This window comes from Neolamprologus multifasciatus, chromosome 7 (assembly GCF_963576455.1).
Source record: "Neolamprologus multifasciatus chromosome 7, fNeoMul1.2, whole genome shotgun sequence".
Classification (NCBI taxonomy): Eukaryota; Metazoa; Chordata; class Actinopteri; order Cichliformes; family Cichlidae; genus Neolamprologus; species Neolamprologus multifasciatus.
The window spans coordinates 17,288,410-17,301,208 of NC_140445.1; the positions used below are offsets into that span (position 1 = coordinate 17,288,410).

The window sequence follows — 12,799 nt, forward strand, 5'->3', positions numbered from 1 at the left end:
TTTGCAAAGCTATATGTGGAAGGAAACTGTGACCGAGGACAAGCTGATGGCATAAGATGTAAGTACAACTCCTCTGGTTTCATATGCAAAAAAAATTATTGCGCTAGCTTACGTGGTTGCAGAGCTACCGGGATTTAAAAATAGTTACGCAAAACAGAGCGTGCCAGCTCCGACCGGCTTTAAAGGGTTAAATAAGTCGTCTAGTCATTTATTAACTGGAAAATGTTCACTCTTTGATACAGACATACGAAACAATGGGAAGAGTCTGAGAAATAGTTATAATATTTATTACACATACAGTAACACAATCAGATCTCATATTGTTCATATGGTTTTGTAGAAATTTATAACATTTGCGATTTGTACAGTGGAAGAAAAATATCCCATCACATTCAGTCAATGCAGTTTTCTCTTTGTGTACACCAAAAGTAAAAAAATATCTACACCTAAGGAGTTCTTGTGTGAGCTTTTTGAGTTCAAAATAGGTATTGCATTATCTGACAAGACTTCCAACTCAGTCCAATCAACACCAAACCACCAACCAGTACAGAATGGTACTATACTTATTTCACACTACACCCCATTACATCCCAATGACTCTGTGACCAGTGTCAGATAAATTTGAAAACTTTTTCCCTCTAAAACTCTGTCCAGTTTATTTACGTTGAGACTTTTTCACCTCAACTGGCACATGATTGAGGACACATCACAGTTGTTTTCCATTACATCATAAGTAACCTTAACTACCAACAGGCCACAACAAGTCAGAACAGCACTGACCACAGCAGAACAAGCTTTATTCCTATTTTTCAGCAGCTGAAATGAAACCCTGTGCCACAGCTGTGCTAATATGTTGAGATAATTTAAATTTAATATATTTTGGATGGTAAAGTTAAGTAATGGTGGTTTGTAACGTCACCCATGATGAGGAAACTCAGAAAAAAGTCCTTCCCTATAGACATAATGAAAGGACAGAGAAATTAAAAGAGCAAATCATTAAAAATAAACAAATCATATATAAAGAAATGTCAGCTGTCCTACATTACTACTGAAGTGTCTGAAAGATATCAAAGCATGGGTGGCCTAATTTTTTGGAATTTTAATGAAAGTAAGACCGAGATCGTTGTTTTCAGACCCAGTGGTGTTTGTGATTCCTCGTCTCTTGGACCTGCTCCCCCTGCATTCATACGTGACTAACCTTGGTATCAAACTGGACTGTGATTTTATACTAGATAAGCAGATGAATTCTGTTATTAAAGCTAGTTTTTATCATTTGAGACTTTCATAAAGAATCAAATCCACTTTATCCTGTAAAATCTTTGAACGTCTTATTCAACTTCAGTCATAATGCCCCTTGGACGATTGCACTGCGCTCTATATTGGCCTTAGCAAAGCTTCCCTTAACACCCAGACCAAAGTGCTTCAGCTCGTCTTTTAGCCGGAACCTGCAAACGAGACAACATTTCCCCCGTCCTGGCATCTCTCCACTAGCTCCCAGTTCAGTTCTGGATCCATTCTAAGATTTTATTATTTGTTTTTTAAACTTTTAATGGATCACTGCCACCATACTGATCACTTAACTCCATATGTTCCCTCAAGATCGCTAAGGTCCATGGACCAGCTGCTCCTGCTGTCCCTAAAACCCGGCTGAAAACCAGGGGCGAGAGAGCCTTTTATGTTATTCAGCATGGCTCTTCATTATACTAAACGGTGGTTTTATAATATAAGTAAATGACTCTAAGGGGAAGAGAGAAATCAACTTTCCCAATAAAACTCAAAGACCTTCAACATATTTAAAAGGTTTAAAATGATTTATAGGATGTTTAGCTACTAAGCAAACATTATTATCATAGCAGTATAACTCACAGCAGCGAAACATGATGGCTTCTAAGTTGAAATCTTTATATTTTATATCATTTTATACACCAAACCATCACACTGGTTTAGCATACTCTTAAAGGCACTGTTTCCGGGAATATGTTTGTTTGCTTTCTTGCTGAGTTAGATAGGAAAGAGTGCAATTTTTCATTTGAAAAATCAAAATCAATCAACCTTGGGATAAATATACAATCCAACCAAGACAGGAAGCAGGGGGGGAAAGCCAGACTGACTTTGTCCAAACACAAACAGCAATTCACTTAAGTTGGCTGATTGACACACTAAGTTTGTCTGATCAGTGGCACAAATCTATCTGAAAAAAACAAACCCAAAAAACATCAGTTTGTGGTTTAATGTCATGTTGAAGTTGGGTGTAGTGAGCTCTAGTCTCATATTTAAGCTTAGATGAAAAATTGATGGCTCCTTAATGTCTAACTCTTGCCAAGAGAACAAATAAGCATATTTCCTGAAAGTAAATGCAATATAAAACACATTTATGAGGCCTTGCTGCATTGAACCTCAAAACACATTAAAGATTAAAACATGTATGAAATTGCCTGTCCCAGTTTTGTATGTATTACTGTAGAGTGTGTCATTACACATTCTTTTGGCAAGAAGGAAAGTAGATAGTGAGAATTATGGCATTATTATGTTAGAAATGAGACTTTGGAGGACTCCTGTAAAGAAATACAGACTTAATAACAAAAATAATAATCACCATCACTACTTTGGATAAGCTGAGATGATGGTGGTGGTCATGACATGATGACCATCACCATGTGTGGGCCAGGTCCCATGTAGTACGCTAAAAGTCTTATACAGTATGTGAAGCATGACTCCGCCTCGGCTGCTTTATCACTGCTGCTTTTCTATATTCTCTTGGCAGGACATCTCATTCATCCAGCAAATGAAATGTAAAAATGAGAAATCATTGTGCCTGCAGGGATTTCGGTCCCTCTCTGCAATGTGTTCTGCAACAGCACTAAGAAATTATTCATATAAAGGGCAGAAGACAGTAAGAGTGGTTTACATTACCTCCCCTGCAGATGACGCAGGGTGGCAACCTCCTTTACACTCCCAAAATCATTCCTCGCTGCTAAAAGAAGGAAAAATAAAGACTAGTGCTGGGTAAACTGGCCACAAAATATTGTCACAGCACTGATATTAATGTTTACTATGCATACGCTCAGACACTTTGGGTATTTATTGCTTACAAGATAAGATAATAATAATAATGATAATAATAATAATGGACAAAGAAGAAGAAATTGTTTCTAAAATCAACATCTTTGAACACTAACATCCTAAAATCACACAGCTCATCAAACAAAAGATCAGCATGAACATTTTGGCTGCCCCTGTAAAATTAATCAAAATAAAATACAACCTCAAGTGTGATTTTTGTCTTTTTGATCTTTGATCAAACATCGAACTCCCAGACTGATACTGGCAGGAGTTATAATCAAAATAATCAAAACGATGGGACAGCCTTCATATCACAGTATCACATCTTTTTATTTAGCTTTGATTATTTATGCTTTGCCATGCCACACAGAAATAAGTGGTGATTCTGGGCTATGAGAGGTCATGTGCTCTTAAAACCACAGGAGATAAAGAAGAACTTCGATTTTACTGCATGTCCAGATTAATTTCTCTGAGACAACGCCCCAAGGAGCAATAAGAGGGCATCGTCCACGCTTGTATAGGCATAATCTGCAAATTAAAGAGTCCTTGAAAGCCCTCAGTAGGAGTCTGAATGCTGCAGGACTGGCCACTCACCAAAAGTTAGTGTCACTGGCTCATAGTCTTACTGAGGGCACGGGACTGTCCATGTTTCTCACAGGGACAGTGCAGAATGTAATGAAACATCCACTTAATGTACAGTAAAGATGCACACAGAAGAGGAATTCAAATTTGTTATCAGAAGAGCTTGGACCTTTGTTTGTTGACTTATTGACCTGTCTTGTCACCTGCAACACTTTCTGTGCTGCATGAGCAATGGAGGAAAGTGATCATTGGATATACAATGTGCAGGAGCTTCAGGTAGCATTTAAATCCATACATTTCCAAAATTACTGGGACAGTGTTCAGTGAACTTTGTCAGTGAAACGAGGTCTGTGCAATTCTTTTATGAAAATATGACAATTAAATGATAATATTGGCAAAAATGACTATCTGTTGCAATCTACATACACATAAATTCATTTAGTCCACTTACATTCACAGTACATCCAGAACCTCATTCATCTAAAACAGAAATTCCAATAGTTACTGGACAGCTATTTAACTGCAAAACGACATAGCTGCTGACAACCTTACTTAACCAGAATATAACCAGTTGGCAACTAGGTACGACAAGTCACGTATTGCAAAGAGATTGGCTGCTAATAAGTTGTGCTTACTGGTGCAGACTGATTTAGACGGTGTCTATACATGATATTTACAAACCTTTGCAACTTTATCAGCCTCCAGTGGTTTGGAGACAGGCTGTCTCTCAGCAGGTAACCTGTGCAATCACCTTGTGATCAAAAAATGGTTGCCCAGAGGTTTGGGTTTCAAGACTGAAGTTGATTCACTGAGTGCAAAAACATTTGGTGCGATTCCAGGAAAACCACTGATTTTTCTTTATTGTAAAGAAGTTGCCATCCGATTTTTTTTTCCTCTAGTGTGACTGAGCCATCATCCAGTTCAGGGGTTGCTGGAGACTTTTCCAGATGACCTTTGGTTTAGATGTGGGATAAATCTGTTCTTCACTGAGAGGCAAACAACCATGACAATTACATCCACAGTTTCAACCAATTTAAAGTCAACAATTTTCCTAATATGAATGCCTCTGGACGCTTAGGGAGAACACGCAGAACCTTCTTCCTGTGAGGTGACTGTCCTAACTAGCAAACCTTAATTAGAAATGTATGTATGTAAATACAGAGTAGAAGTTACATCTTGTGCTTCTAGTCACTTTTGATTTATTTGGTGCCTCGTTTATTGAATAAACATAAATGCGGGATTGTGGTGCTCTCCAAAGATTATTGTGCCGTATGGTGGTTCAAAAAGTTCATATAAAGGGCACAGGCTATCAATTTGCACAAAAAACAAAGTGACTTTAATGAATTTATGAATACATTAACAAAAAACAGGATGCTGTAGCCTTGTCACAGAGCCAATCCAACAAAAGTCCAAAAAGAAAGATAAACTAACACAGAAAATAAAACCCAAACGTAAAGAACTAAGCACAAACGAAAAAGAGATAAGCAGGGAGAGGTGAGTAGGGGTTTATTAAGAGGCAAAATGACAAAGAACAAGTCGAACTTTAAATACGGAGGATTTATTGAGCACATAAGAAAACAACAAACAACAACATGGACTGGAATATAAAATACAGGGAGGCTTAGAAGCAACTAAAAGTTACAGACTTTCCTGTTTCATATCTGTTACACAATCATAATTTTGAGAAGACAGAAATGAAACCATATTTCCAGATTTGGCAGTTTTCTATAGTTTTGTTTGTTTTTTTGTTTTTTTTGTTGTTGTTTTTTAAATCTAATTATCCATAAACATTTATTAGTTTTCGTATTCCAATAAAACTGTCCCTCCCGTTATGTGAGCAGCACAGTCAGATAAAGATCAGGTTTGGTAGGTTTAGATCATTTTTAAAACTAAATTACAACCATTATTTGTAATAAAAGTTGTGTTTATTTATTTATTTATTTGATATATATATTGAACTTTGTTGCTTTATGGTCGATAGATTTTCCACTCTTAAACATAAGGTTCTGAGTTACCCTAATTGCACCGATTAAACAAGACATAAATGGTAAGGTTTATGGTTGTTATTTTATTTGCTCCTTATGGTCACACCATTAGTTGTGATTGTCATAATGCACTGTTCATTGTTGGTCCAGCAAGAAGTGCAACTAGTGCCACTGTTAAACTGATAAAAACCCATTTGATAGATGGAAACAATCAAGAGTGCAATACAGTCTGTATTCCTGTTGTAATCCTGTAGGTTTCAACCCTAAAGGCCACTCAAGAATGTATGAGCCGTAGCATTCTGGGAGGTTTAAAGTGCTTTGTGAACTATATCATCAGACTCAGCAAGGAGCTAACAGCGCCTACTTACTTGCATGAAGCCTCCACAGTGACACACAAGCTGTGTGCTCCCCAGGACAGGACTGTTGTAACAGCATGTTAAAGAGACAACAGTGGGTGGGCAAACATAAAAATGTGGACAAGATAACCTAACACAAGTTATGGAGAGCTGTATGGGGGAGTCTTCATGTTAAACTTGTTGAGAAACAGCCTCAAATGATTTGTTCTGCCTCAGCTCCCCTCTCCCTTTCTGCTGGTAGCAATCTTCGTCCCACATACGTATAAAACCTTAACTGCTCAGCTACAGTTATTTTACACCCCGTTACTAAGATGGCGAAGATGCTGTACTGTAACATGCTTATGATAATGTGCTCAGCAGTTTGATGTCTCACAAGAAAGGAGGCTAACACGGCCAACATCAAAGGCAGTTAATGTTAAAAAAAAAGTGTAGAGTAATATAAAATACAGTCGGGTAGCCGAAACCATTATAGTCACATACACTAAAAAAAAGTCATAGCACTAAAAAAATTACAAAATGTAATAGTAAAGAAAAAAAGAGAACACCTAAAATAGAGCTTTATAGTAAAAACAGATTCATAACAATGCTAAAGTTCGAATGATCAGAAGTATCATGTTGTGATTGCCCTGTAGCTTGTTTCACTATAGAGAACCACATTTACAGGTAAATGAGTAAAGCCTGGTTTCCAGATTATTATCTGGCACTGCACTGTAATACGTTGTCTTTATGAATGAGTAAATATTGTTTGAAATATCAATGTGTATGTGTAGCACTAGCTGAAATGTGACTGTCTCACAGTGTTTCTGACAGTATTTCTACTTGGCTATTAGCTAGCCTGTGCAGCAGTCACACTACCACTACCTGACATGATAAAGATAGAGTGAATGGGAGGTGACAAGTTGAGACAACCAGTTGTATTTGTGCCCTAGCTACCCGCTGGCGCCAATCAGAAGTGAGTCATGCAGAAACTTTTTATTTTTGTAGGTGGGGTGGTTGTCAGATTTTGTTGAACTGGGGATAGCAGATGTGTTTTGAAGGATGAGAACTGCAGTTCAGGCCATAAATATCGTCGGCCTAGACGGGCTAGGTGGACTTGTTTCCACTTGAGTAACAAACTGGACTGGTTATATTTGTCTAATGTTAGTATTTGCACTAAGAAATGGAACAAATACTTATGCCAATGTATATATAAAAAAATATAAAGGGATAGACATTCATGAAGTGCCTTGAGCAGCTGGTCAGAAAACACATCTGCTGCTCCCCAACATCCTGGACCCTCTTCAATTTGCCCACAGAAGGAGCAGAGCCATGGCAACACACACTGCCCTCATCCATCTGGAAAACGGGAACACCCTTCCTCCTCGCTCACTGAAAACACAGTGAGCGATTTCTTACTGTACTCTTGTGCTCCTTTTTCACTTCCAAGAACATTATCATTAAGTTTGCAGTCAATAGGACTGTTTGCAGTCAATGATGAGACAGCCGACAGAGCTAAACAGGCCAACAACCTTTCTCTCACATCAGCAGAACAATGGAGATGATAGTGAACTATCATCCAGTGGAGAACACTGGCTCATCCATATTAGCTATGCTAACATTGAAATGGTAGGCACTTTCATCTTACTCAGTGTGAACATTACTGAGAATCTATCCTGGACCCTTCACATGGACATCATGGACAGAAAGAACCGTCAGTGCTCATACTTTCTGAGGACACTTAGTTTTATAAGACACTATCTCCTGAATCTTCCACATAAGCACGATCAACAGCCTGGTGACAGGCTGTATGACAGTTTTGGAATGGAAGTTGCTTGCTAAAAGCTGGAAATCACGACAGAGATTGGGACAGCCATCAGAGATCGTCACTGCCAAGAGCTATCCCGCCATTAAAAAGATCTGCCTGATGTCTGTGTAAGGCCGACAGAATTATCAACGATCATAGCCATCCAGAAAACCAGCTGTTCTCCTTGTTACCCCCAGGCTGGAATATGGCTACACCAAACACTAGATTAAAGAACAGTTTTTATTATCAAGCCATGAGACTCCTCAACTGCAACCTTGGTCATGCATTGGTGCGTTACTGCAGTACAATATGTAACAGTAGAATTTAATCGGTCACTGGTACTGCTGTTTATAACTCTCAGTTTACCCATGTGCAATAATTCTCCATACTCTAATCTAATTTTTTCAAGAACCTCAGTATCCATGTTGCATCTGTAAGTCTTCTCCTAGCAAAGGTTGCTGGTTCCTGCTGTATCTTTTACAATAATCTGAAGTACAACTCAAGGATGGCGTTTTAGAAATGCAGAAATGAATAAACCTAATTTATTAAAAGCAAACAGGTAACTCACATTAACTCACATTGATGAATACACAGATAACTTGATTCTTCAGTTCATGTTTGATTTACTTTTAAATTCATTGGGGATTTAAAGCCACAACTTTTAGTTTTAGTTTCCATTGTCTTTAATTTAATTTTCAGATACAGCAGGCAGCAGTCGTCAATTACTCTTTATGTAGATTTCTCATAAAAAATGTAATCACATTCCCTCACTAATGATTCAGCAGCAGAAGTGATTTGTTACATTACATGTTTGACTCAGAACAACTTCATCAAAGGTGCCCTTAAACAACTTCAAAGACTTCACACCCACTTGCCTCATCTTCTGTATTTAACACTTGAAGGAAAAGAAAACAAGGTATTTTGGTTTTAATAAGCAGTCTGTACAGTCTGGATTCCGAATGTTTACTAAACACAAATTCCTTAGCTCCAGTGACTGCACAAAGCAATTAAGAAGTCCCATCCTAAGTGTGAAGACGTGCGTTCACACACCGACCCCCTCAAAACCCACATGACTCCATAAGCTCTTACCAGCAAAGCCTTTATTATGTTACTGACATGGACACGGACAGCTGGAGACACAGCGGCCAAGTAGTCATTCCTGTTATACTTCTTTGAAGTCCACTTGAAGTCCGCCACCTGGGGTGCGTGCGTAGTTGGTGCATTGAAATGTAAATTCTTCGCAGATGAGCGTGTGTGGTCACAAAAATATTGCTAGGCACCTGGATGTCAGCATAGACCCCTGTGCTCAGTGTTTGATGATGAAATTAACGTCACTCACACCTCAGCGGACTCACATAATCAATGCATAAGAAATGAGAAAACTTAGTAGTTGCCGTTCTTACCTCATTTACATGAACTATAGAGACCACTGAAGTAAACCTTTTACTAACGTAGTGTACAAATTAACGCGGTATCAGTAATCAAACTGTATGTAGCTTATCACATTGTCGATGCAAGACCATAGTAAGTATGATTGTAGGTAATACAGGCAGCCACAAGCCAAATGGAAAAACTAATGAGCATTTAGGAGCTCAAGTGCCTGAGTTTCCCTTAATGATGCAGTACAGACCAAAATAGGACAAAAAGAATTGGGCTTTTAGTGGTCAGAGGGCTGGAAACAGCTGCTGGGAATGATTGCTGTTGGGTTCCTATATGCTTTTTCTTTCTCCAATTCTGGGTAATAGGAGGGCCGGATACAAGCTATCATATGGTGAGAGGTTGCTAGTCTAAGCCGAAGATTAAAACCAAAAGAAATTCATGCTCAGATTCACGCCTGCGTTTATTTGGATGTTAGCACCTCCGGAACAACTGCAACATCCACACAGAAGGGTGGTGGATTTGTACCCATGTGCTGCTCAAAGAAGAAGAGCTAAGCCACAGCCAAGGAATGGATTAATATGTGTTAAATCAACAATAATTATGAACTCATTACTTTTAAAATTCTAAATATATATGGAAATGAGAGCAGTCACAATAGTGGTAGTTTTTTTAACCCTGCGAAGCCTTGATTTGTGGCTAGTAACTGTATCTATGCAGTATAAGTTACAGCCAAACAAATGAAGGCTCTGCACATTAAAGTCCTTAACCACCGAGCCCAAGTTCATCACATGTTAGGTTTTAAAAGCAACTGGTGAAAAAAGTTAAATACTAATGAGACTTCTTATTAAAAAGAAAGGGTAATCATATGGTTATTTCTAGCTCAACTGGGAGCTTGATTCATAATAAAATGGGCAATTTCACCTAAGTCCCCCCTCAGGGTAACTTGTAAACTAAAGAGGGATTTGATGTGAGGGGTATGAGAGCTGTGATGGTGTGTTATCAGCTGAGTAATTTGCTCTTGTATAAACATGAATTACTGTTATCTAAGTGCCCCCTGACAGCCGATTGGCTCCTCATTAGGCCTGTGTGAAATGAGATTAGCAACGAGACTCTAAATTATGATCCAATCCCAGAACACATAATCTCTCACATGCATATACCCTTTGTGAGTCTCTCCACTCCATCTATTTCTGCCATCCTTTTTTTTTTTAACTTCATTGCTTTCTGTATCTTCCCCTGTGGCTGCTCGTTCCTCGTCTTAGCATCTCTCCTGTCTTGACCTCTTACCTCTTCTCTCTTTTTTTTTTTCTGCCCCACCGACCTCACTCTCAGAGTGTAACTGCAGTGGGAGATCAGACCAATGTGTGTTTGACATGGAACAGTACCGGAGCACTGGCAGTGGGGGGCGATGTGTGAGCTGCAGAGACAACACCGATGGGCCCCACTGTGAGCGCTGCAGAGATGGCTACTACCGGAAATCTACAGAAGATCCCTGCCTACCCTGCAACTGCAATGTCAACGGTAAACTGCAGACACAAAAATCTCAATTGTTTTGATAATAACTGAAGCCCTAATTATGATCCATGCCAATGTCATTACTTGCTACTTTTGTTTTCTCCTGCATTTGAAAATGTAATTATGTTTAAATTGGAATGTCATACTGGCACAAAAAAGCACCATATGCAAGCTTTAGCTACAAATGAATTGGACTCATAGGATTAATTTTACAAATTTTATGGCCAATGTTTTTAAAAAATTAATGGCACTGCATTAATATTTTCTACGTCCCATCAGCTCACCAAACTTGCCTAGGAGTAGAATCTTTTTCAATGTATAATTCATTCAATCTCATCTTAGTTATCATTGCCTTAGCTTCCACGATGATCATTAAGGAAATCCATGGATTTACTCACCCATGCGGGTGTAAATTGATCCAGTTGACTCACTGAACATTATCAATAAAAAGACTCATTGCTCATTAAGCAAGGCCTAACTTTAGGTGGAGGAGCATTAGTGGTGGTGGTCACCCATCATCAGAGAATGAGAGAGAAAAGTGAACAAAAAACATTAACTATCTTTTCCTCTTCATATAAATAGTGTGCGGTGAAGGCACAGAGCTGCTGGAGTCCATTATATTGATCAAAGGTTATAGCAGACTCCATCAGGCTTCCCTTTTTCTCTTCTTTCTGCCCCAGATGGCCTTTTTTCTCCATTAACTAAAGCTTCACTATATCGGCTACAGTGTAGAAGCAAGGTTATATACTCCTCTTCCAGGAACAGAAATTCAAAACAAATGTTCATTATAGATAGATAGATAGATAGATAGATAGATAGATAGATAGATAGATAGATAGATAGATAGATAGATAGATATTTATAGAAAATACTCATCATTCTTGTCCTACACTATGATTACATTTTTCTTTATTTGAACCCTGCCAGGATCTGTGAGTCTACAATGTGATGTAGAAGGAAGGTGTGCTTGTCGGGAAGGTGTGACAGGAGAGAAGTGTAACACATGCCAGGCTGGCTTTCACTCGATAGGCCCCGGTGGTTGCAGGTGAGCAACATACATAATATATACAGCATACATGCATTCATTTTATGCTAGTGAACACAAGGCTCACTGACATTACATTTCATACAGCTTTCCTGTTTTATAGATGTGACACCTAACTTCCCAAAGCCTGAATTTATCAAACTGCAAAGCAGGACAAAAGGATTCAAATTTCTCGACGTGACACTACTGTGAATTAGTGACCTTATCAGCAAGTACCAGGATGTGCCAAACACAATGTCAAACTGCTAACAAGCATTGTAACAAGCAAGCCACCAAGTGCAGTGTTATTTTCCACATGGATAAAATTCATTTCAGTTTTATTAAGCTTTTTATTTCAGGGTGTCACGTATATTCATCATGCACAATATTAGTTACGCCAATGTGATTTTTTTGCTTTATGTATGTTTGGAGACTACTGAATTACTTCATGGTTATCCCCTTTTATGGACGTGTGCAGAAGTTGTCTGACTTCTATCAAGAAAACCTTTTTGTCTACATTACACAAATGCATCGTTTCTTGTCTAGCTATATTTTAAAGTTTTTGTTTTCAAAGTATCTTTTATTATTTTTGTTCAGTTTCACTCTTACCATTAGTGCCCTATTCAGCCACCACAAGCAGTTATATCCAGCACAGAAGCTCAGATAAATCCATGGCACACAACCTACTAAATACCAAACAGTGAACAAACCAACATGTTCTAAACCCCAACTCATCACATAGTGACACAAGTCAGAAAATCGTTTTCACGTTTATCAGAAGACAGCAAGCATCAGTGTATTTTGTAAGAAGCTGAGATATATAATGTGGTACCTGGCCATTTAGTGCCCTGTATGTAAATCCTAAAATCTACTGAAAGCCAGTGTAAAGACTATCTTAGCATGCTTGCTAGAATGTGTTAATAGTCTGGCTGCAGAATTTTGTACTGTATAGCTTGGAAGCACAAAAGACATGGTTTGTCCAAGCTGGTCAACACACATGATAAATGCAATGACACAAATGCTTGAAAGAATTTTTTTATAGTTCAGTTGAGTAGACCCTATGTCGCAAATTAGAAATGTTACTTAAATGAAAGAATCAGGAAATCAGCAA

General features: G+C 38.4%; 1 protein-coding gene across 1 annotated transcript in view; it reads left to right on the top strand.

Annotated features, from left to right (window-relative positions):
• lamc3 (laminin, gamma 3) overlaps window positions 1–12,799 on the top strand; it is a 139,378-nt gene that overhangs the window by 37,866 nt on the left and 88,713 nt on the right. The window contains exons 5-6 of the mRNA XM_085166147.1: window positions 10,482–10,670; window positions 11,592–11,709. Coding sequence (XP_085022273.1) covers window positions 10,482–10,670; window positions 11,592–11,709 — 307 coding nt within the window. The remainder of the gene's footprint in view (window positions 1–10,481; window positions 10,671–11,591; window positions 11,710–12,799) is intronic.